General features: G+C 38.6%; 2 protein-coding genes and 1 long non-coding RNA gene across 5 annotated transcripts; all 3 read left to right on the plus strand.

Annotated features, from left to right (window-relative positions):
* The first annotated feature begins 1,147 nt into the window (after nucleotides 1-1,147).
* On the plus strand, nucleotides 1,148-13,628 carry LOC129760298 (transport and Golgi organization protein 1). The gene is made up of 10 exons (XM_055757937.1): nucleotides 1,148-1,331; nucleotides 1,587-2,032; nucleotides 2,201-3,293; nucleotides 3,534-3,901; nucleotides 3,957-4,760; nucleotides 4,820-4,980; nucleotides 5,046-5,147; nucleotides 5,227-5,435; nucleotides 5,936-6,541; nucleotides 13,200-13,628. Exons 1-10 carry the CDS (start codon nucleotides 1,226-1,228, stop codon nucleotides 13,289-13,291), a joined length of 3,987 nt encoding a protein of 1,328 aa, XP_055613912.1. The 5' UTR covers nucleotides 1,148-1,225; the 3' UTR covers nucleotides 13,292-13,628.
* Nucleotides 13,629-13,672: 44 nt separating this feature from the next.
* LOC129760299 (uncharacterized) lies at nucleotides 13,673-25,552 on the plus strand. 3 transcript variants are annotated; one of them, XM_055757938.1, is made up of 4 exons: nucleotides 13,673-14,156; nucleotides 24,351-24,801; nucleotides 24,862-25,316; nucleotides 25,394-25,552. In XM_055757938.1, the coding sequence occupies exons 1-4, from the start codon at nucleotides 13,742-13,744 to the stop codon at nucleotides 25,507-25,509; spliced, it is 1,437 nt and encodes a 478-aa protein (XP_055613913.1). In that variant the 5' UTR covers nucleotides 13,673-13,741; the 3' UTR covers nucleotides 25,510-25,552. The 3 variants fall into 3 exon arrangements, with proteins under 3 accessions (XP_055613913.1, XP_055613914.1, XP_055613915.1); XM_055757939.1 differs by having other exon boundaries at nucleotides 24,354-24,801; XM_055757940.1 differs by having other exon boundaries at nucleotides 25,378-25,544.
* On the plus strand, nucleotides 20,892-22,625 carry LOC129760300 (uncharacterized). The gene is made up of 2 exons (XR_008740316.1): nucleotides 20,892-22,237; nucleotides 22,297-22,625. It is a non-coding gene; the product is annotated as an uncharacterized LOC129760300 (long non-coding RNA).
* Nucleotides 25,553-25,574: the final 22 nt, after the last annotated feature.

The raw sequence follows: 25,574 nt of genomic DNA on the forward strand, positions 1-25,574 counted from the left end.
AACATTGCGCTCTTTCTGACGCACACCTACGTATGGAATAACTCGAAACCCGAATTCCGTTTTTTTATTCTGACGGTTCCAGAGCCAAATCCGGAATCAAAAAAAAATACGCCATATGTCATCGGCCTGAGCCTACTTGAATGGTTGAAATCTAACTTCTTTAAAAAAGCATTGTATAGTCGTTTTTATGTTTTTTTTTTTGGTTATTTTTGTAAATTCAGGTTTAAGATGCTTTCTGATTAAATTGATAAACGTTGATAAGTTACCCAATAATTCACTTGAGTTCGAAAAATTTTAACCTTTAAATTTTAAGCCATTAGTTTACTGTTTTGTCCACTGCAGTGATTGAATTTTGCTGAGCATGAGTCGATCAACCATCTCTCGCTTACTGCTTTACTCGGAAGCAAAGGTTGCTTTGAGGCAGCGAAAACGACAAAACCGATGATGCATACACTCTCAACATGGCCCGCCTTCAAGGAGCAGTATACATTCGAGGCAGCGAATCCAAAAAACCAAACGAATGGCTCTCACTCATCTCCTGTTACATTCTTGAGGGAACCGAATTCAAAAGGCAGAGCAAACCCGAGTCTCCTCGTTTGTGCCTGGATCGAATACCCGAGGTTTTTCTGCTGTTGCTATTATTGCACAGCAACCGCACGCAGGCAGGTTTTCGTTTCTTTTTCCTCCCCTCTCCTTGCTCCATACGTTGCGGGCCTATGCAATGCAACAAGTTCGGTTGTTGTCGTTGTTGCCTCAACCTTTGCGGCGAGGTTGAAGATGTTCTCCTCAACGCAGCTATCGGCTTGAGTCCATCAAATTCAATAACGTAAATGAGTATGTGTGCCTCGCCTTCTTTATGCATCATGTAGCAACCGAAAGTTGAGAGCGTTCGTTCGGGGCAGCAAACGAATAGTGTCTCTCAGAGCAGATCCTCCTCATGGGGGGAGGTTTGAATGAATGTATATGTATCGTCTTCTGTATAGCTATGCGAGGCCTCAGAGCGTATATTTTGAATACCTCTGATGAGAAAATTGGTGAGGATTTCAATCACTGGTCCACTGTGCGCAGTCCAACATTGCCACAAATTAATGCCCCTGGCAGCGCTGCCGCTGTCAGTTTGGTGAACTCGCGCTGTCAAAAACCGCAGCACTGTGTGCGTGAAAGGAGTGATGTGGCTCTCGTAGAAAACAGCAAACAGCAGTGAAGGCTCGTTTGATAAAAAGCCATGAAAAAGTTGAATTTTACTTGTTTTGTACATAGTTTATGTTTGGTTTTAGTGCTAATTGCATCCGGGACCAGCGCGAAAGAATGTGGCGATCCGACGTGCAAAAGTAAGTACGCAATCGGAAGGTTAAAATTCGAGGGTAAAGTGGACCTCGATTTGCCAATGGAATGAACAAATCGCACAGCACAGCGCGGGTCAAAAGTTTCTCGAACAGTGCCACGAATTGTACCGATCGAAATCGAAAGTTCTGCAGTTAATTTTTTTATAACAAACAATTTTTTTGGACAATATTTTCAGCTTCATCGATATTAGTTAAAGTTATTAAATTAGATTAGTATTCTAATTGAAATTTTTGTTTCAGCCCCAATTGGTCGCGGATATGCAACAATCGGGTATATGGGTGGTGGAGGTAACAAGATCAACTTGGGCAAAGGAGAGAAAGTTGAAATCCTAGCCGCGAACGTCGGCAAAGATAAGGACTTTTGGGTTCGCAATTCGAAAGGCAAAGAAGGATTAGCTAGCATAAAGATAGTGCGTGAAATGGAAATCATTGGCCAAAGGAAGGACCGGATAATTGTACCGGATGAAGAGGTGCCAAACCAGCAGCAACAGAATGTTGTGGTCGACACTGCTAACATAGATCCTGCTAAAGCTAGTAATCAACAGGTTGTTGACGGAACCACAATCACCACTAGTCCGGAACCACTTTCTCAGTTGCCCGAAGTGACTCCTCCTAATCCGGTGGATGCTACTGTCAATACTCCGGAATTGGTGACTGATCAAGGAACTACGATTGTTTATGAACAGGTGAGAAAATAAGCTTTAACTCAGTTTTAAAATCATTCGTGAGGTTTTACACAATGCATAATTGACAAATTTAATAGTAGGTATTAACAAAAGTTTAAATAAAAGCATTTAGAAAAACGTATTTAAAAATGGAAATTTCTTTCACTTTTTATCCCCTTTTTAAACCAGAAATCAACAGAAAGTCTTCCACAACAACCGGAATTAAAAACTGACCCGGTCGAGGTTAATTCTTTAGAACCAGAAGCTCCTCAAACCGGCAGTTCTAACGCAAATGAGCAAGAAGCAGAAGATGCTAGTAAAGCGACGAGCAGTTCGCCAACGGAAGACGTGAGCTCCGAAAAATTGAATGAAAATGTAGAAGACACTGAAGACGAGAATGAAGAGGATGATTCTGAGGATGAGGAAGAAGATGACGAGAATGAGGAGGAGGAAGAAGAGGAAAATATAGAAAACAACGGGGATGATACCCTAACAGATGGAGAAAAACCTAAAAACAATTCCGTTGAGCTTCCCACTACCGAATCCGATTCGACTTTAGGGATAGGTGATCCAGTTACTGAAAAGGCAGGAACTGGTAACGTGCCTGATCAAACTGAGTCACTCACTCCAAGTGATAACTTGGAAAATAAAAAAATACCGGAGGAAAAGACGACTTCGGGGGTAGGTGATGATATTAAAACCGAAGAATCTATAACGAAGGAGGAACCATCGAAAAATTCTGATACTACAAATCCGACTATTGTTGAAGCAGAAGAAAGCTCGAACATGAAAAATGAGGAAGAACGTGAATTAAACACGATTAATATTGTAGAAAATGAAATCAACAAGGAAGCGAATATTGATCTGCGGGTGGAAATTCCTGTGACGGAGATTCCAGAACCTCTGATAGAAGCATTGCCCTCTCCAACTGATGAAGTTGTCAAACCGATTATAGCAGGAGGTTTGAGTGGATTATTATCTCATCATCATCATCATCATCACCATGGCCATGGTCATGGTCATCATCACCACGATCATGGACACCACGCTCATCATCACCACCACCATAATCATGACGCAGGACACGACCATCAGAACATACACCAGCAAATAGGGGAAGTTACAGCTCAACAATCATCAGATAATCAAATCCTACCGCCCCAAGAACCGACGGCCAATGTCGTACAGCACAGTCACGAGCCACCATTTTTGGGTAATCAAGATCAGTTTTCCAACTCTAGACCAAATCCAGAAGCTCTACAGGAACATGACCCCACAAAAAGTAAGTTTCATTTATGATTTGCGAAGCACACATGCTAGTCGTTAACATTCGAAAAAATATCATCAGGTTTTTTTTATATCTCGATCGTGTTTTTCGATTTTGTTTTCTCCTAGAGCAGAGGGCAATGAATCTGTTATGAATGGTATAAGATAGATATTTTTAGACAGTGTCACTTTTGTCTTGTTGTCGTCAGCAAAGAACTAATAGCGTCTCATTTCTATCTTCCTGAAAAACAATCAGTGGAGAACGAGTTCTGTGACCAGCAAGCCTGTCCTCCACCGAATCCTGCGCACGATTCCTCTCGACAGCAGGCATCAAATGGTGGTGGATTCCATCATCCGATGGTCAGCGGACAGCAAGCTTTTGATTTTATGGCGACTTATCAAGAACAGCAGCACCGTGAAGACTACGATCATCAATCAGCTCTACCACCTTTGGATGATGGAGAAGATCAGGATCTCGACTACACCAAACTGATCGTAACCCAGCTGATTCAGTTAAGCGACATAATTTTGCTGCTAGGAATAACCTCTTTTACGTTGATAGTGTTTTCGCTTGGTCACTATTTGATTAACAAGAATCGGAAGGAAAAGCCGCTTATATATAAGGTAAGATGATGCTCTTATAAATTAAATTAAATTGTATTATTAACCCGTTTTGCAGCTCAACATGGTGGAACGCGACCTAATGGCTTCGCACAAGGAAAACGCAATGCTAAAAGCGGACCTCGGAGAAACTAAACACAAACTCACCAGCATCGAAAATAATTCGTTCGGTTCTAATGACATGGTGATAGCGCTTCGACAGGAGCTGGAAGACGCTGAACAAACCAAGCTAGAGCTACAGGAACAGATCGGCTCTCTTGAAAAGGAACTAGAAAACGCAGCCGAGGCTGGGTTGGAACTTAACAAAATGGTAGCTGAGCTACTTAATCAAAGCGGCAGCGACTCGATAGCGTTGACCGTAGACGAACTGCAGAAACAGCTCAACGAACAGCAACAAACTATAATGTCCATGAACAACACTCTTGCCGAGAAGAGTCGAGAAAATAGCGAGCTGCAAGTGACGTTAGCTAATCAGACGGGTAAATTTAAAGAAGACCAAGATCACCTTCAGCAAGCGTTCAATGACCTGAAGCTCGAGAAGAACAATATGGAAATTGAGCTGAACAATATGAGGAGTGGCCAAAACAGTCAGTTGGAAGCAATGCAAAAGGAAAGTTCAACGGAAATAGGGAAACTAAACAAAGAAGTCAAATCTTTCCAATCCAAATGGGAAGAATCGAAAAAATCATTGCTTGCCGCGGAGGCAAAGATTGAAGCTTTGGAAGAATGTATACAGGATATCAAGAAGGGTAAAGCAAGCGGAAGTGTGGATGGTATAATCGATTCCGCCGAGATGAAGGCAAAGATTGCTGTTTTGAACAAGGAAAAGGCTAACCTGGAGGATCGTTTGAAAGGAGAAATTGTGAGCAGATTGTCTGTTGTTTGCATTTGTTCTTGTCTAACATATTTGTTCCATTTTAGGTTGCTCGACAATTGCTAGATGACCACGTAAAAATGATCAACGAGGATATTTCAACGCTTAAGAAAGAGTTCAGTCAGGCAGAAAAGGACAAGTTGGAAGCTGAAACGAGATTAGAGGTTCTCTCAACATACTTCAAAGATAAGGAAACTCAACTGCAAAAGTGGGTGCATTCGTTTATTAATTTTTTGATCATTGAATTTGATTTCCAAATATTTCGCATTTTAGAGAACTGAGTATAAAGGAAGCCATGTGGATGCAACAGCAGGGTGAAACTACAAGCACAGTTGAACGGATTCGCCAAATGCAGGACGAGATTCAACAGCTAAAGTTTGTATTTTTATTGAACAGAATTCGCTGCTTGCGGTTTCTAGTTTACTAATACAACACAAATTATTTAAATCATCAGATCGCAAAACGACAAACTGCGGGTAGAGATCGATGCGCAGACGGTCGCGCACAAGGCGCAATATACGGCCCTGGAGACGCGCTCTCACGAAGCTTGGTTGGCCGCCCGGCAGGCCGAACGCCGGTTGGAGGAATCACGAGTGGAATCCAGCAACCTTCGACGTAAGCTTACCGCCCTCGGTGATATATCCGTCAACAATACATCGACCGGTAAGTGTTGACCGTTTCTTTTCAACTCGCAGTGTTCTGTAACAAATTTTACAGAACTTTTGGAGCCCAAAACCTGAAACGACCTCACTGTTACATTTACTTTCAAAGTATTATTTAAGCTATTGGTTTTGATAGCAGACTTGCAAGTTTCGGCTTGCCATTACATCATTTTCAATCATCTTGGAACAACTTTTAACAGTTTTCCTAATATTGTAAAAATGAGCCAAGTTCAACATCTACTGGAATAATTACTGAAATGATTAAAATCTTTTTAGGCGAATTTTAAAATAAGATATAAGTAGGTAAAAGATTTTTTTCTCTAAATTTGATCACACAACAACATATTTTACCACGAAAAAATCATTTTGCAAATTTCGTTCTTCAGCTAAGACTGATCTAGCTGAACAAATATTTTGTTACAAAGATAACTGCTTTTATAGGCTTATTTTAACTATAAAAAATTTTAAATCTATTTTAAAAATTTGTAAAACTTTTTAAAGATGGCATAATGGCTAATGTGGTCCCACCTCCTGCCGATCTGGGTCTCACGGCTCCATCTCCTATTCGAGTGGAGTCCCCCAATGCACCGATGATGGCTCTACCGCCTCCGCCTTTCATGCCACCTCCGTTCGGGCCGCCATTTATGCCACCGTTTATACCTCCTCCAAATCCGGGAGAAATGCGCCCTGCTCCGTTAGGACGGCTCATGTCTCCCCCTCCGAATCGATACAGTCCCAGTATGATGGAAAATCGCGGAAATGATCGCTACAGCCCCGATCGTGGCCGGTATTCCCCGGACAGCCGATACGATTATTCCGTCATGTCGAACTACGAAACGGAAACCGATTTCAGTCCTCCGCCATCGCCCCCGCCCCACTCACGGCGTTCTAACTACGATCGAGACCCACGAGACCGGGATCATCATCATCGAGATCACGAACTACGTGATAGAGATCGGGACGTACGGGATCGAGATGGTCGAACCAGTGGCAATGGGGGAGATCGAAGTACCGGCAGCGGCGGAGGATATCCGAAAGCTTTCTCGCCGCCCAGTATGAGGACCACCTCACCACCAATCCAGGACCCTCGGAACAAAAAATATCAAGGTAGTAACAATCATTATTCTGACGATGATTTCGATGAGTGGTAGATGATGATGTTAGCAAATGTGCGCAGCGTGAATTGAACTAGCTTTGCAATTTTCCTTAGCAATGAATATCACGTTCACTCAAACACGACTAGAGATTGTTCATTTCTTTCTTATGCTTAGTTAGATAAAAAAAAACTATTAACTAGTTTTTCAATCAAAAAAGTCTTTTGTTTAAATATGTACATTTTGAATCACGTTTAAATGGGTGCTTGCACAGTTAAAAAAAATCTAAATTCCACATCAGTACGTTCTCATGGGCTTGACATTCAATTTGTGTATTGTCCCTCTCATTTGTAACTCTTTTCACCGAAGCATTAAAAAACTGCGAATCAGAAACTAGCCAATCATTACCATCTCATTATAGCTACTAACAAAAAAAAGAACAAACTTAAAAGATGTACTGTTATCGATGCCTACAGAATAAACTGCGGAAAAAAGGAACCTCACTTATAAACATCGTGGGTTGTATTCATGTATATAAAAGAAAAGTCATTGCTGGTTCTCGCTTGCCTATCCAACATTGGTATCAACATGTCTCATTGGTTTTTTTAATCCTTATTTTGCTTCATTCGTTCCAACTTAACCGAACTAACAAAGTGTTTAGCTTGATCGATAGGTTATATGCTGAAAAGCTTTTGTTCAGGATGGGATACGGTAAGAATCTTCAGTAAGATGAAATGTTCAACCATAATTCAAACACTGTTTACAGTAATCTGTAGATGACGTGACTGATGTATTTGATAGGACACTTAAAATGTCGATAGAGATCGGTAGAACCTCAAATTTTCATGTGGATAATGGTACAGGGATTTTGAAGACATTTGTAAAACAAGTACCGTGAAAGGTATAAAGTTTGGATTACGACTGATATTTGGGCATTACCAAGTATATGTTACAAAGTATCGTTCCTCATTGGTCATTCGCTTCTTCACTACCTTATATGTAGATATCATCCTTAACAAAAAAAAATGCTCTTAAAGATATAAGCTGGTCCTTACGCAGGACTTCCAAATCGTATTTATTTTAATTGGTTTCTTTCAATGAAAATTTTTTTCAATAAAAATCAATTCATTGACATTTTTTTTATCTTCAAAAAAGTCCTTTGTAAATTATGTTTAAAATTTCTCAGCTCAGCAATGGCAAACAATTTTTTACTTTGCCCTTTTTTCAAAGATTTGCTAAGGTCATTTTTACACGGGTATTTTTTGTCATTAGAACGATTCTTTTATACGGTTCTCACGAATGAACACGGTTTCTGAGAGAAAATATTTCAAGTCCCATGTTTGAACGGAACTAGACAATTAACAAAAAAAAACAGAAAACTGCTATCACGTCCTGAGAGCCAAATTTGCTCTCATTTTGTTTGAAATAAGGTGATACACAGCGCAAATGTTCATACATGGTTAGCAAAGTGATGCCAAATTATTTTTTTTAGACTCAAACGACACCTCGGTAGCCGAACGTTTTGAGAGCAGAATAAGGCCAATATAAGCCATCAATATGTGCAGTCTGATAGCAAATCAAGGCGCTGTTTGGGGCAAGCTAAATTTGGTATAACTTTGCTAATCATGTATGCACACTTTTGATTCCATTTTCAAAAGAAACTGTTGAAGCCTTAATCATGTCAAGTTTTGCTATCGTGGAAAAATCAACATCGAATGATGCTAACAATTCACTATTTATACCTTATTTCAGTTTCAGTTTGCTGTCTAATGGAAACAATTATTATTGATACCTCGTTTTGCTGTCATGAAAAAATTAGCACCAAAATCAAAATGCTTTCGATTCGGGCATCTAAGTCTGCTCGGGGCTTCATTTTGCTCTCGCCATACTAGATAGTATTTGAAACTCGAAAGAAATAACCGACACAATCTGGACGAGCATTCCAGATTACCTGGATTTTTAATGCAAGTAAATTTTGGACAAGTCCGATCCAGCCCGGTTGGCTAGATATCGTTGAAACATGTTTGGATTATGTCTGGACTTATTCACATGGTTCGTAAAATTTGACCAGAAATAAAAAACAAATTGAATTATTGATTTTTTTATATTTAATAAGCAGGTGCCTACTTAACAAGTACGAACATTATAAGATAAAATGGGTTATTTTTATTGCATTTTAAGTGACTTTTGAATGTAATTCCTTAGAAATTCCAAGAAATCTTATTCAATATTTTATGCTCTTGGAAAAATTACAATACCCTTTCAAGCGGCCTATCGGTGTTTTATCGGAAACGACGGTCAAAAACTTTCCTGTGGACATGTTTTTGAGTTCTTTCTTTGTTTTCTGTATCAATTCATCGTCAATTTTCGTAACAAAATGTTCAGTTAACCGGAATTGTTGCTATGGAGGACAAAAATATGTGTAAAGGTCTCTTTTGGAGTTTTTTTTTCTCTATTTTATTTTTAAATTTCTCGTCAGTTTTCACTACTTTTCACAATAAAATTGACCATTTCATTCTGCCGCTGCGACTTAACTTTCAACCCATTGGAGGGGAATGTCGCTTTTTGCAAGTGACCTGAGACCTGTATTCTAATACAGACCCCGTTCGTTTTTGGCAACATGCCCGAATATTTTGTGTTGCCAAAATCGAATGTTGCCAAAATCGAATGTTGCCAAAATCGAATGTTGCTAAAATCGAACGGTTTTTATTCTGATTTTTTTTTCTCCAATTTTAACAAAATAACTCTTTTTATTATCATTAACGTTATTTTCCGTCCATTTTTGAAATTTTTAAATTTTTTTTCTTATATTTTTGATGCATTTTTCACTATTTTTATTTTGTTTATAATCTTTGTTTTTTTTTTTGTCATTTTTGCTGTTTTTGTCATTCTTCATCATTTTTAAGTTGATTTTGTCATTTTTAGTCTTTTGTTTGCATTTGTTTTTGATTTTTTAATTTTTCATATTTTTGTAATTTTTGAGTACTTGATAATTTTTTTAAAAACTTTTGTTTTTGTTATTGTATTCTATCACCATTTCTGAACGTAAAAACGTTTTTTTGGTATTTTTTGCCAAATTATGTTGGTCCTGTTATAGAGGAAACTAAAAGGTAATATCGCTTCTAAAAACCGTTCGATTTTGGCACATGTGCCAAAATCGGATGTTGCCAAAACCGAATGTTGCCAAAATCGAATGTTGCCAAAAACGAACGGGGTCTGTATTTGAGAAACCTCAGACCTGTGCTAGACCTGAGACATGAGGCATGGTACTCACGACGTGATACATGAGACGCAAGAGTTGTGATATGATACGTGAGAAGTAAGAAGGGGTGCATGAGACTTTTAGAATGAGACGTGAAACGTGAAGAATGCGACATACAAAATGAAAATTAAGACGAAAGACGTTAGAAGTGAGAATTAGGAACGTGAGAGAAGAGAAGTCAACCTGGAAGAGTGAGACGTGAGAAGTGAAGAGTGGGACTTGAAACGTGTGAAAAGAGACGTAAGAAGTCAGAAGTTAGACGTGAGAAGTAAAACATAAGGAGTGAGACTTGAATCGTGAAAAGTTAGATAAAAGACATAAGAGGTGGTACGTGCGAGGTTAGAAGTTAGTCATGAGAAGTAGTGAGAAGAAGTGAGCTTCCGCTTAAAGCGTAGTCATAGACGATTGAGTCTCTAAACCTGAAGAAGCTTATGCACTTTCCGCCATTGACTCCATGTATTTCGCACCATGCCAGTCTATCATTCGGTAAATTTTTAAATCATTAGCAAACATTAATTTTGGTGATTAAAGTCATGTTGCTAAATCGTTTGTAAACAGCACGAAGATAAGCGGTCCTAAGTGAGACCAGTCTTATGCTTTACTTTTCATGTCTTATGTCGGATTTCTTACGTCTAATATCTCACGCTGTACGCCTCACTTCTTACTTCCCACTTCTTGTGTTAAACCCCTCATGTCTCAGGTCTCAAGAAGTCTTACTGCCGAATTTTTAGTAGCGTGTACAGCTCACTCTCTCCAGACTGCACTAACGGTTACTTTGGAACACTGCCAAGTCGTGATATTAGACTCCCACAGCTCGTGTTTTCAGACCAGGAGGATCCCAACGTCGTTGCTCTCGAGAATAGCTTTTCCTGCTCTTTGGAAAATTGTATCTATTTCTCCGATTCATAGGTCTGGAAACGTTTATCGTGTTGAAAATTACCTGCCGATATCCATTCCTTGCTGCCTTTCAAAAGTATTACAAGCCCTGATGGTGCACGAAAGATTGTATACTGCTGCAGCTGTCCCGATACTCACGGAGGTCCAACACGGCTTTGTCAAGAAAAGTCAACGTTGACAAACTTAATGTGCTATGCCTGCGAATTGCACACGGCAACATTTAAGAAACTGCAAGTGGACTCAATATTCATCGACTTCGCCAAGGCCTTCGATAAAGTTCCACACAGAATCGTCATAGAAAAAATTACTGGCTACTAGCTCCTGTATGGATCACCAAATGGTTGTCTTTGAATCTGCTCAATCGTCATGGTTTTATCAACATTCGTGTAACTCACTCTTCTGAGTTCAACATGCCGTCTAGTGTAGCACAGGGCACCCACTTAGGACCGCTTATCTTCGTGCTGTTTACAAACGATTTAGCAACATGACTTTAATCACCAAAATTACTGTTTGCTAATGATTTAAAAATTTACCGAATGATAGACTGGCATGGTGCGAAATACATGGAGTCAATGGCGGAAAGTACATAAGCTTCTTCAGGTTTAGAGACTCAATCGTCTATGACTACGCTTTAAGCGGAAGCTCACTCGGAAGAGTATGCTCCATAAAAGATCTTGGCTTACTTTTGACCAAAAGCTCACTTTTGCCCAGCAAGTCGCGAAGACTACAGCTAAAGTCTTTGCTTTGCTCAGTTTTTTCGTCGGAATACGTCAAGTTTTAAAGCATTGAAAACTTCATTCTGCTCGCGTCTTAGAATATGCAGCTCCAGTTTGGGAACCCTACCACTCCATCCACATGCCGTTTACCCTGGCAAGATCCCGTACGGTTACCTCCTAACTCTGAGAGGTGTGGCCTACTATCAATCACGTCTTTGAGTCAAAGAATCTACGATATCTTGACAAACGCTGTTGACTGTCCGCAACTACTCCAGAGTTTGAACCTCCAGCTCCAGCTCGACAACTACGCAATCACCTGATTTTTTGGTTGCCAAGAAGCAGAAGAGTATTTTGACAAAATCATCCCTTCCACCGATGTTATAAAGCTTTCAATGTCGTCTCGCACTTATTTGACTTTCGTGTATCTAAATCAATGTTTAAAAGTGCAATACGTGATAAAAACTAAATAGTATTGCAATCTTATTCTAAGTTAATTTTAATAATCTAGTCGTATGCCAGCATTCAAAGACCCCAAGCTAAAAAAAACTATCTCAAGTTTTAGGTTTCATGTCTTATGTGTCCTGTCTCATGTAACAGAACTCAGGACTCATGTCTCAAATCCCAGTTCTCATGTCTCAGTCCTATTTTTCTTGTCTCAGATATCAGTTCTAATGTCTCAGGTTTCAAGTCTTATGTCTCTCTTCTCATGTCTCATACCTTAAGTCTTATGTCTCAGAATCTACGTACCAAGTCTCAGGTCTCAAGGTATCAAGTATAAAGGGTAAGGTCTCTTGTCTCAGGTCTCATGTCGCGCCTTTCAAGCCTCAGAGCTAAGCTTCTCCAAATTTCTGCAAAATAAATCCGTGTAAAAATGAGCTTTTTATACCGAAAACGTAGGCTTAAGCCTAGTCATAAACGAACATGAAATACTGTATGGATACAATACAACAAGTAATACTGAAATGTTCACAATGTCCTCAATAGGTACTCCAATGCCCATTTGGTTTGGTGTCTTTTCGGCCTATTCGCCTAAAGTTCATTCAACCTAAGATCTATTCGATCTAAATCCCCAACGTACATTATAATTATCGTCCATTCGGCGACATATCTATTCGGCTTTATTACCTTCGTCCGAATAACGTCCGAATAATTCGGACTATTCGACTTAGTGTTCCCTATACGACGTATTCGACCGACTGAACCAGCCTTATAAAAAAGGTTTATTTGTGTTGACGGTTGAATATGTGTTTAGGGTAAGGTAACTACAGCCAAGCTTTCTGAAAGCTTGGGCTTATAATAAAAATAAATCAAAAATGTCAACTTTCTGTTAGTATTTCTCATATGCATGCTTCATTCACTAACAATCACATATGAGCCCAATGCCAGTAACAAAAACCTATTGGATCAGATAAATTGGATCATTTCATAAGTTTTAGTAAGTCGTACCAAAAAAATAAAATAGTTATATGAGACCAGGATCATAAAATATTTCCGACTATTAGGTAGCTTTTAAAAAAGACAGGCGCGTTTTGAATAATTATGGTAATAGAGAAATTAGAACCAAAAAAGGCTGAGTTCAAAGTTTTCTGGTATATAGACTTATAGGTAGTTCGCTTTTTTAAAGATCCTGATTTCGTTTGGTTTATTAATTGCATTTTTAATTTGAGCAAAGAAAGGCTTCGCTTAAGGCTTTTTGTTTTCTTAAATAAATTAATTTCGATGATCTTTGTTTATTTATTTTTTTCCAACCCAAACAAACCGTTCCATGTATCCCCAAACAACAAATTACGAAACAGGTGGTTTCAGTTCCGGTTCCCAGGACTCTGTTTCAACCCGGAAGAGTGGTAAGCAGCAACAACAGTTCCGGAACAGTAAACCGCCGGTGTGAACATGTTTTCCCGAAATAGTGTTGTTGACACGGAGACTAAACGAATGGTTTAGTAGCCTTTTTACCATAACGGTTATAGTTTGATTTTTTTTTCTTGGATTGTGTGAATGAGAATCGTGTAACATATTTTATGTGCAATTTAAACATTGTATGTGCCAGTGGAATCATAGAAGAATTTTTGTTTGCATTTTATATGATGTTAATACGTCGTACATTGAATTACTTTCTTTTCTTTGTGGAAATAGTCACTCCAGTGAAACGAGAACTTTCACTTAAAACAGTGTTTATCTTTGAATAATCTTTTGAGAAATGGTAAAAAATACACTTCAGTATCCAATCGAAGGTGTAGATAATTTGATGACATCCTAGTAGTCTTATGGCTTGTTTTGGTACCTTTGACGGTTGTCCGAAATCTAGCAACAAGAAAACCATTACGTGATTTTTTCCGACATGACCTCTACCAAAACAAGCCTCCACCCATTATTGTCCAGTGAATTTCCCGTTTCGACAATTGTGCCTGGCAAATTATCGCCCCTCAGGAAAGCGTCTTCGCCATATAGCGGGGGCGGCTCAAACTCTGCGGTGCCGTCTTCGGCAGTCAGGATTCGTTACGCCAAATCTCCAATATCCAAAGTTTCTAGGAATAATACCTTCATAGCGCCTTCGAGACGTTCCGAGCAACGGGAACCGGATGGGCAGGACTTGCTCGTGCATTTGCTACCGGACGATGACGATGCCAAGACACGCCTGGGCAAAACGAAATGTTCCAGTGCCGGTGCCGTCGAGGGAAAGCGGGAACCGCAGCAGCTAGTCGATGATCACGTGGTAGTCGACATTTTCAAGGGAGCCACGTTGAAGTTTTCGGGTGAGTTCATTTATTTTCGTTTTAAAATGTGTAGAAATTGGTCATTTTTCTAACATTTCTTGATTGTTACCCGTAATTTTTCAAGATTCGTAATCGAGCATGACTACTTTCCAAGCAATAATACGTTTGGCAAGGGTAGTGATGTGGCTTTTACTGTTTTTTTAATGCCAAAAAACATACCCCTATTCGCCAGCTTTTTACTTTTATGCCTTAAAGATACAAATTTACGGTCTTCTACAAAATTGTTCAAAAGAAATTTTCGGAAAAGTTAGATGTCTCTGTTCCGAAATAGAAACAAAAATCATGTTGATTTTTCAGAACAAAATTTTAAAAATTCCCGTACAAACCTGATAGTGAAGATTTACTTATGTATACGTAACTTTAAGATTCTGCAACAAAAAAAGATGAATGAGTTTTGAATCAAAACGAAGGTTTTTAAACACCATGCCTTGAGAAATTGAAAGATGACCCCAAATGGGCTCAGTCCAATGTCACACGCATGTCCTATGACTTGAATGGTCACGAAATGGACTATCTTCTTGACGTACAAATGGCATGTTATGAGTTACTTCGCCTTTTCGAACTCGAATGCTTTCCTACGTTGCTTCGGTCGATAAACGGAACTGCACACATAGCAAGTTGTTTCTCTTAGCGCTTGTCACAGAAAACATGGTATTCACGACCATTTAGATCTCCGCTGGATTTAATTTTTCTAGGTTTCTTTTGTTGATTTTTTTCGGTGATGTTTTAAAAAAAAACTAGCTTGTTTTACGTTTTAGTCTACTTGTATTCGACCATCCCCAGTTTTTCCGCCTGCTAGGACTGTTAGAGCAGAGAGACGGCCCTAATAGGTCGAAAAATTGCTTCTTTTTTCTGAGGATGGTCGAATAAAAGTAGACTGAAACGTAAAACTAGCGATTTTAAAAAAAAAACCGAACAAAATTAACGAAAGAAACCCCGAAAAAAAACATGGTATGCAATTAATCCCGGTACTTATGATTCACCCGCAATTCCATTGTCACTTAATCTTTTCTCCTGTGGACAGAACGATTTCCTCCTGTATTTTCAACAGCTAAAGTTACAGGATGATCTCGGGACGGTAAAACAGCTCAGGAAAATAGCTGTCAAATTAACCTGTAGGTTAACCCAGGTTTCTCCTGTGAGTTACAGGGTCCTGTATAGGCACGGAAGAGCTTCCGCTCAAAATTTACATGAAATTCAGACATTTATAAATCTCGTTTTTACATGGTGCGGCAATTAAATCTCTACATTGAAATATACATATCCTACACACTTAATATTTTCTCCTGTGGTCGGAACGAATTCGATCTGTATTTTCAACAGCTGAAATTACAGGACGATCTCGGGACAGAAAAACAGTACAGGAAAACCATCTGTCAAATTATCCTGTAATTTCGAAACGGTTTCCTCGCGAGATTTGCAGGGAGCTAAGATTTTATTTCTGTAGCTACGGAACGCTTTATTTTTGTTTTTTTTTTTATTTGTTTTTGCTCCCTATTGAAATGTTTGAATAGATTGAATAAAATAAAATGCGAGACGCAGAGATATAATCAAATAATTTTATTTTTTCCAAAGATCATAAATATATTTACAAAGAAACACAAACTCACCTCACTATCACAACCGAATAAGTGTGCAATTTAAAAATTCTGCACACGTCTTTACCATAAGCCGCAGAGGCATTTTCCCCGAGGCGTCAATATGTACGACCGCCTCGACGCATTAACAATAATGAATACCATCCTTAAAATAGTTAGCCCATTTTTGAAGCCTAATAACTTTCTTATCTTAACTCTAATTGAAATGCAGTCTTCCGATGAAATGTTTTTCATAGTTTAGGCTTTAAGAAAACCCGTTTTTGAAAGAAATCGGCCGACGGGAACCAAAGTTATTGATGAAAAACTGATTTTTCATGTTCCTCCCGAACAAAATGTATCAAAATCCCATACAAACTTCAGGCTCGTTGAGCGACCCCTTCCTGTGATCCGATCTGGTCCAAATTTGGCATGAGATCTTGTACTAGGACTAGGATGAATTTCAGCCTGCAGCGCATAACATTTCACAGGTTTTGAATTTCCCATACAAATTTGGGGCAGTCTAATACACACTTAATCTTTTCTCCTGTGGTCGGGACGATTTCTTCCTGTATTTTCAACAGCTGAAATTACAGGACAAATCTCGGGACAGAAAAAGTGCTCAGGAAAACAACTGTCAAATTGACCTGTAGTTTCGAATTCGTGATTTCCTGTAATTTCCAGGACTTTTGAAGTTTTCCTGTGCGTTCGAAATGGCTTTCCCCTGGATTTTTCTGTGAATTTAGGCACCCTTTCCCCTGCTTCAAAATTCTTTTTATAATTAAAATGAATCCCTATGCACTGTTTGTACAACAAACACAAATTCAACCAAAACTCTAATTTATTTTTCAATATTTTAATCGCGTTTTAGGAGGTTCTGATTTTTTTAACAATGCGGTACATATTTACCGCAACACAACACACAGGCAGGACACTGTCTCTGTAAATAAAAAATGTATTTTGGTAATATTCACTAAAACGCCGGGTGCACCTGAAACCTACCGATGGCCGTGTGAACCTGGCATTCCATATCTTGCGTTCCGGGGCCATTGTGAGCAAGCTGATCAACCAAATTTCCAAACCGGAGGAAGGAATCTTGCGCCCGAGACAAGTCAGCTTACCGTTCGAATAGCGCTCCTGTTTAAAATTATCCATAGCTTCACCATGGTACCTAGTTCCGGTTGCTCATAAGCTTCAAATTCGTAACTAGGATTTCACATTCTTCCAAATTATTAAAACTATACGCGAGTACCGGCCACCAAATTGAAATAGAAACGGTACATCCAATAAAAAACGTTTCGCGGTTTTCACTTGTGAGAAAGAGAAGAAAAAAAACCCTGCCGTCAAAAAGCGCGACAGAAAATTTTTAAAAGCTGATGTTCCCCCGTGATACAGGACGGTTGTTCGAGTACCTGTGAATTCGTGGAAATTTCGTCCCAGATTTCAGAAGAAGTGAAGCGTCTCGAGATTCGGGAGGGTTCCCATTCGAACCTCGTCTAAATTCAAAAATTTTCCGGTGGTTCGGAGAGTCAATCTCCCGAGGAGAATAATTGCATTTTTAGTGGGTAGGGTTCAGGTCTGGCGAACTTGCCGGTCACTCGGAGCTGGAAAATGTTGCGCAATCCAAAGTTGGGTTTTCTTCGCTTTGTGAGCCGGCGCCGAGTCCTGTTGGAAAACTCAATCTCTGGAACCAAAATGACGACGTGCCCACGGTTGATGGATGACATTCTGTAGAACTAGTTTCCGATATGTATTTTGGTTGATCTTCACTCCATCAGGGACACAAACCAGCGGAGGCACAAACCATCACCGATGCTGGTTTCTGTTGCCGGGTGGCCGTCAGCAAGTCGGTATGGCTTCGTGATCTGTCTGGCAATTAAACTATGTCGTTCTGCTTATTCACGAACTGCTAAGGTGAAGAGTTTCTCGTCGGTAAACACGATATTTTTCAACCTTCCTTCCGCGGCCCTCTTCAGCAGCGCCTTCGCTCTTTTCACCCGTTTTTGTTTCTGCTTCACCGTAAGGTCTTCAACCTTTTTGGATCTTGTAGGGCTTGGTCTGAAGTTTATCTTTTAGGATCCGACGGAGACTTCGATCCGGTATGTTGAGATCCTCTGCCAATTTAGTGGCACTACGACGAGGATTTCTCTTAAGGCGCTTCTTGACAATCTTCGCCATGGCAGGTGTCACCACAGTAGGTCGGCGTCTCCCACCATACCGTTTTTTGGCACTTTCGGTTTCCACACTGAACCTTGAAAATACCCAAACTTGAGAACTTTCCCCGCCAACCCGAATGAAACTCCCTCCCTACAGGTTTGGCTATTGGTGGCATAACCCAAAGTTAAGCTCTTAAAGGAGAACTCATCCCCCAAAATCTGATACCGCAATAAAATGGAAATCAAAATATAAAAAAATTACTGCAGGTACGGGAATCACACCCATACCTGCCAATGGCTCTGCGATTACCATCTCAGGATGCTAACCGCTCGACCACCGAAGAGTTGTTGAGAGAGGCAGCTACATCATCGTATATGAGAGACTTTCTGCGAATGAAGCGGGAATAAAAGTTATCCCCCAAAAAAACAGTTCTTCGCTTTGAACTTACCCCCCAAACCTAAATTGGCGTATTGGCAAGCTGTGATTTTTTCACAAACTTAAGTTGTCAATCTTGAACTTAGGTTTGGCGGGTGGCAGTTCTCAAGTTTGGGTATTTTCGATTTTCAGTGCAGGTATCCGTTAACTGTACGGTATACAAAACTTCTGCACACACTTGGTATTGGACAGCTCACGAACTATGTCCTTCTGCCGTTTGCCAGCTAGGAACAAGGCAACCACAGCGCTACGTTTCTGTCCGAGATCCATTTTTCCGGATAACACCAGATTACAAAAGTAACACTTAGGGGGAAGTGTTCCTAAATGCGCATGTTGGGTAATATGCGCATACAGCCGATTGACGATATGGCTAGAGATTCATCATATCTAATCAGTGCAGTTTGAGGGTAACACGCTTTTAACATATGGCATGAAAAAATTTAATTGTTATATAAAGCCAAAAAAAATTAAAAATTCAAACAAAATTTTTGTCAGTTTTGTTCTAATATATTGAACTTTAATTATTGTGCGTACAGATTCTGTGAACAACAATTTAAGTGGTTTTTCTTTCTTATTCATCTGGAAATAGGAAATTCAACAAATTGAAGCTTTTGGCAAAGTTGTAAATGAAAAGATAATGGAATAAGAGACAGGTTCTGAATGCCCATATCAAGGCAGGTTAAATGCCTATATCATGAAAAATAGATTAGTCTTATAAATTTTTTACTTTTTGTCATTTAAACATTAAATCTACGCTCAAATCACGATCTTACGGCGAAAAAAGAAGAACTTCCTACTGATCCGATAGAAATACAATATGAACAAAATATTACCCTGAAATATGGCCATATGGCATACTTAACTATGTTTCATGCAAAAGAACTAGTGATGTAAAAAATTTCACCAAAATTTCAGTCTTGACGTATGCTTAACATCCGTTTCTACCATTTTCAATTAAATAGTATCAAAATATTGCAATTGCAAATGAAATATAGCTTAAAACATAATTGTGCGCATTTGGCCCGCCGGTTTCGGAAATCGGCTATTTTGACTTCTTTTATTATAAAATTATTTTCACAAAAACTGTAAGAGATTTTAACAGAAAAATTGCTCTTACGTATAGAAAACAGATGTCCGCTCATGTGCATATAGTTTTCAGACTCCTATCTATTGGAATATGTGAGAAAATGAGGGCTTTCCTTAATATGCGCATATAGCCCGCCTCTCCCCTACATCCAATAGTCCTATTTACCGCTGGTAGTGTTTGTGATATTATGCTGGTTGTTTCACCAACACTTTTCAGTTTTGGGACAATCAACCTCAAAAACGACCATGTGTGTCGACCGGCTGTTCGTTTTTTTTGTACCGAGAGTTTTTAAGGTTAACTGTCCCGTCTCATCTGTACACGCTCAGCTAGTGTGCGTACTAAATGTCAAAACCAACTCTATGATAGCTAAGACTTAATGTAAACAAAGCGACGAGGGGTCGTTCAATACTGTTTCGTGAGCAACGAAATAATTACTGTTGCAGTTATGTAGCAGTTCAATTGCCGGACCCTGCATAATAAAAGGAATGCAAATCTTTATTTTCTTTGTTGTTTCATATGTTTATTTTCAAGACACGATCACTGGTTTTCGCCTAGAAAAAAAGCAATGGAATGTTAATTATTTATTTAATTTAATAAATTTAAAAATCAAACCTGTTCTAGTACCACATTTTGCTGGATGATTCCCGCAGTATTTTAAATATTTCGCTTTTTCATCAGGTCTTTGGGCGGTTTTGCTCTAAAATGAAAAAACGTGGTGTTCAGGTTTGAGAACATCATGCGCTGCTGCCGGTTCATCAGCATCACAATGATGACCAAAACCTGAAACCAAGTGTTAACCAAGCGCTGAAATTGACGCCGGATCCAGATTTACTCTAAAGTCCCCGGGAAGCTACTTCGAAACAAACTGCTGCGCGACTTTTAACAACTCCTGCTGTTTCTGGTGACCGACTACAAATACCGAGAGAAACCGATAGTGCCAGTTTTTTTTTGCCAAACCTAACACTTGACAGTTTTCCCAAGTAACGTCTTACAGGAGATTATTCTCCTGAATTAGATCGAGTTCCTGAGCATTCGATAAAGAGTTACTTTGGCTTTCAGGAGTCATGAAGTGCTACGAGATTTGGTTAGCTATCTCCCTGTTACCCAGTTACATCTCGTTTTTGACAGTTCAAGTATAATTTTTGCCGTTTTCCCGTAATTCAATGAATCATTGTCTTAGGCGAAGTTTTGAAATCTTAATGTGTTGTGTTAATTTAACACCAACTTTATAGATACGTGCTTGCTTAGGCTGATTCATAATCCTTCGGGGACACTCAATGAATTCTGAAATTTTTAATTTTTCCGTCTTTACTTTTTTTAATGACACACCCAAAAGCCTAAAAAAAAACTCCCTAATCAGACCTTGAGTGTAAAACTGACACTCCTCGCTTAAAACTGCTTTATCGCTCTTATTTCTCAACCGATTTTTAAATTCATTCATTCATTTAAAGACATCCCGCATACCAAAAAACTATATCTTAAATAATCAATACGATTCATCTACGGCTCTAGATATCGTGATTGTTTTGGTGAACGTAGCTATTATTTTAAACTCTACTTCGACAACGATAACAACGAAACATGAACGTTCATGTGAATAAGTGATGGTATCTGAAAAGGTAAATGAAGGTTTAAACGATTTACTTCAATTTAATAAATAATCGTAAAACTGTTCTCGAACCTTAACGCATAACGTTCATGTCATCTGTCAAAATCACGTCAAAATTGATCGAAACGTGGGCCAGAGATGCCAAATGGTTTGGAAAAAAAACTTAGCACTTAGCATTTGTGGAAATGTATTTATTTATTGATTTATGTATTTTATTCATTTTATTTATACAAAAAAAAAAACATAAAATCAATACATTTTTAATATTATTACAAAGGTTCCAAGGGCTTGTGATATAGCTGGCAAGTCTGTTGTCTGCTGAGCCGATGTCCGCGAGTTCGAGCCCAAGAGTAAACATCGAACTAAGTTGTACCGAATAAGTTTTTCAATAACGATCCGCCAACTGCAACTTTGATAAAGTCGCGAATGCCATAAAGATGGTAAAACGACTATAATCGAAACAAAAAAAAACAATGGTTCCATCGTTCAAGTAGTTGTTATTTAATCTGTTGTTATTTAAAAATCTAGATTTTTGATAAATCATCATTTTTAGGGACAAAAAATGCTACAATCTATTATCTAATGATGTTTCAAAAAGTTATAATTATTATAAAAAGCTCATCATAGGAAAAATCTAGATTTTTAATATATCATTAATTTTTATGGACGAAAAATTATAGTTGATGATGGTGAAATGTTAGATTGAAAATCTAGTTTTAAGTTTATGAAATACCAACAAAATATTTTGAAATTCTTTTCTAAATTTTACTCATGCTGTTGAACCTTGAGTTGAGTTTAACGTCGCATCCAATAATAATTTCCAATCCAATTTTTTTTAATTCATTTATTATGCTACATTCACTAATATTGTACATATTATAACCCTTTTACCGAACAAATACATATCAGTTTTAATCTATTTGTGCATTTTAATTAATCTCCAAAAACGCTTTTTTATTTTCACATTTTTATTCTATATTGGAACAATTTTGAAAAACAGTCTAGTTGACATCACTGCCTACAACACAAAAAAAACGAAAAAAACAAGTCTTCGTTTTTCGCGTTCCAAAGTCAAGCCCCCGTACTGGTACCAGCACCAATAAGTTTCCTCCGATTGTGGATTTTCGGACGGAAATCAGCAGCCACAAACCGGATTTCGAGGACAAAAAGGAACTTTTTCCAGCGATGTTCGCAACAGGTAAATTGATTTATAAACATTAACAATAACAAACATTTAAAAAGTAGTATTTTTTTCAGAAAAATTTTCGCTGGAAGAGCAATGCGTCACGCCGAAAAAGGTCAAGATTCTGGACCCAGCAGCTGCGTCAACGTTCCGCCCGTATGTCGGAAATCAGACCTGGTGGAGGAGCTGATAAAAATAAATTTAATCCTCCAGTCGGAAGGATATGGAGTGGTCCTAAATTAGCACTCGCCGTTCCAGGAGGATCCCTTTTCCGTTGGATCACAGATCCGGTGTTGGTTGCAAGGTAAAGTTGTGGAAATCATGATTATTGTAAGTGCGTTATTCTATCATAAATGTGAATCAAATGTTTAATAAATACCTATAAATTTTACAAAATCTGAAATTTCTTTATAATTTTTCATGAATAAGAAAACTTTCTTTTGTGTGTGTGCGTGTTCCATTCCCCTACGATTCAGTATACGATACGTAAAACGTTGGAAGAACGTCATATTGGATCGTAATACAACTTATACTGTAAATGTTCAGTTACAAGGGAACTTTAAGAATAACTGTTACTTAAACAGTTTGATGACCGAAATACGCTTTCTATGAGCGGTTTTCGTAAGTTATCTCAACTGTTTGCAGAACAGTTCTTCCATATAAGAGTTTTAACAGTTTTAAACAGTAACATAACTTAACGCCATATTCAACAGACCGTCGTTTTGGAATTCAAGATAAGTGCAATGTTTTTTATGGTTCCAGATATCATCTTCTAAACGTTTTTTTACACTATTTCGAATCGTTTTATAACTATTACTGGAATTGTTCTGTTACAATATTTTCGTATTCGGGATTCCGTAGCTGATCTACAGGCTTTTTTGTTTTTCCGAAGATGATTTTTCGGATTTTTTTTCTTAGACTTTGAATAACGGAAAACTGAAGTGTTGTAGTTGAATATTGTCCGAAACACATATTTGAGTTACATTACAAGGTTTCCAAAACTATAATTTTTGTAAAAATCGATTGAGAAACAAGAGAGATATATTGGTTTTAGTCAGGAGTGTCAAATTGACTTTCCATTTCCAGGGACTGTAACGGGTAAAAATTTCAGGGTTAAGAAACAATCTCTCCATGTGTTCGTTCTCAAATACTCTCTCCAGGCGAGATCTAAATCGAGAGAAATCCTTCTGAAAATAAATCTCTGACATTGAAACTCACGCCTAAGAAATGGAAGCTTTCACAGAATCGACATTTGGGTGAAAGGATCCACAAGCCTTCGCTTGAACATACGCCCATATTAAATAGTCGAGGGGGTTCAAATCTGGACTTCTCGGAGGTCAAAGGTCTTCGGAAAAAATGTCATATTTTCTCAACCAGGTTTGGGTCCGTTTCGAGGTATGGCATGGGCTTCATCTTGTTTGAAAACAACATTCTCGAGTTCATTGAAGTTTTCCCGAATCCTCGGAAGCACCTGAGTCTTCAAAATGTCCATGCAGATTTCAGTATTAACTTTTACTCTCTCTTTATGAAAACAGGAGGCATCTTCAATCTATTCGAAGCAACTGCTCTAAATACTACAACGCCGGTGCTTGATACCTAGTATACTTGAATTTCACATTCTCTTGAACATCCTTAGCCTTTATGGGTTAAATCTACCGATCCCTACGTGAATTGGATCAATCGAAAAAAGTTTCTCGATTGAGAACATGACGATCAGCTGCTTCTTCTTCAAATTAGACAGCAAATATTTCGAGCGCTCAATTCGAAGTGCTTATTCTGTTATCTAATGGCACTTCGCTCTTGACGATAAATTCAAGTCATCTTTGTCCAATCGTTGCATGGAAGAATTAGAGATATTCGCTTATTTTTCGCTTTTTTTATAGGCCATAATGTAGATTATGTGTACAGAGTTCCGTTAGAAACCAACAAGAGAACATTGGTCTTCCACGAGCAAAGTCCATGTCACGTGATCGACGACTGATCTTTAGTTTTTTTATTGGTTGGTTATATTCTGTAAGGAGGACAAATTACTTTCAAGTGAAATAGTACTCAAAACATAATTTCTTCATTTTCTTTAACTTTTTGTTTTTTAAATTGATTTCTCAACAACCCGAACCGTTTTTCACAGAAGGCTCGGAAGAAGATCAACTAAAACCTTCGGATACGGCCACGTCCTCAGTTATTGAAAAATCTTCTCCTCCGGTCAACAAAAAAGTCCCCAGGCGATTACCAGTGCAGAGCAAATCTAACATGAGTCGGTCCATAAAGGCCCAGCGTTGTCTCATTGGAACGTCGGATGCCAAAACGATCAAATTCCTTCTGAAACTAACCACCAAAAGTTACTTTGAGGCACTTAAATTTGAAATCGATCGGCTGAAGGAAAACGATCGCAAAATGCAAGAACAAACCAGCTCGCATGCACGGTCAATCATCGCTCTGATAAGCAGGGGCATCGAGTTGGATCGCAAGATGGAACAATTACAAAATCAAAGCACCAGTGCCATGCAAGATGCGCAGGAGAAAGATAACAAACGGCAGGAGGCAATTAAAACTATGAGCGCAGAACTCAACGAAATGAAGTGAGTTTTGTTCAATTCTGTTTCTATCTTAAAATTAATTTTATTACTAAAATTGCACAGATCGGTTTGCAACTTACTGTTGACAAGCATAGAGAAAGATCACCAGCTGAAGGAGTTGGCGCAAAAACTACAGATTTCGGAACAGTTTGAACAGAAAAAAGAAAGCAGAAAAGCGGCTGAAACTAAAATAGAGCGCAAAAAGAGTATGTCGCGCAATTTGTCAAGAAAGTCTTTATCAAAGAAAAATCCCAAAAAACAAAACACAACACGAGCCAAAAGTGAATCTCTCATCAACCAATACAAATCGATCAAGCATCTTCACCCGATAGGGACACAAAAGCAGAAGGACAGCAAGGTTGCTTCGGTGAAATCCAAAAGCGACTGGTCTTCGGTATCTCGAATGTCAACCATCACCACGGGCTCCGATATGCTAACCGACCTTGAATTCTCCAGTAGCGAAGGTTCGCGAAAATTAAAACCAAACCCACCGCAGTCGAGTGAAGTAGCAGTACGAGGTGAGTAACTTAGGACTGTCTTCTACTATTGCCTTCCAATAGTTTTGTAAGAATCCTGTAGAGCCAATCTTTTTCAGCGCCAAATTTAGCAGAAAGCAAGAACGAAGAAAAACGAAAAACTAGTATATTCAGAATTTTTTGTTGTGGAAAACGGTCCAAAAAAATGAAGAGCAAATTTAATAAAAAAGCTTAAGTGTAGAAACAGTTGTAGTTCGGCCAAAAAGTCTTTCAGGCTTTCCATTTAAATTAGAGTACACC

This window comes from Uranotaenia lowii, unplaced genomic scaffold (genome assembly GCF_029784155.1).
Source record: "Uranotaenia lowii strain MFRU-FL unplaced genomic scaffold, ASM2978415v1 HiC_scaffold_56, whole genome shotgun sequence".
Lineage (NCBI taxonomy): Eukaryota > Metazoa > Arthropoda > Insecta > Diptera > Culicidae > Uranotaenia > Uranotaenia lowii.

Coding starts and splice junctions, on each gene's coding strand:
- LOC129760299 (XM_055757938.1), top strand. CDS start 13,742: ATGACCTCTACCAAAACAAGCCTCCACCCATTATTGTCCAGTGAATTT. Junction 14,157..24,350: donor AGCCACGTTGAAGTTTTCGG/GTGAGTTCATTT, acceptor CGTTTTTCACAG/AAGGCTCGGAAGAAGATCAA. Junction 24,802..24,861: donor GCAGAACTCAACGAAATGAA/GTGAGTTTTGTT, acceptor AAAATTGCACAG/ATCGGTTTGCAACTTACTGT.
- LOC129760298 (XM_055757937.1), top strand. CDS start 1,226: ATGAAAAAGTTGAATTTTACTTGTTTTGTACATAGTTTATGTTTGGTT. Junction 3,294..3,533: donor GGAACATGACCCCACAAAAA/GTAAGTTTCATT, acceptor AAAAACAATCAG/TGGAGAACGAGTTCTGTGAC. Junction 6,542..13,199: donor TCGGAACAAAAAATATCAAG/GTAGTAACAATC, acceptor ATTACGAAACAG/GTGGTTTCAGTTCCGGTTCC.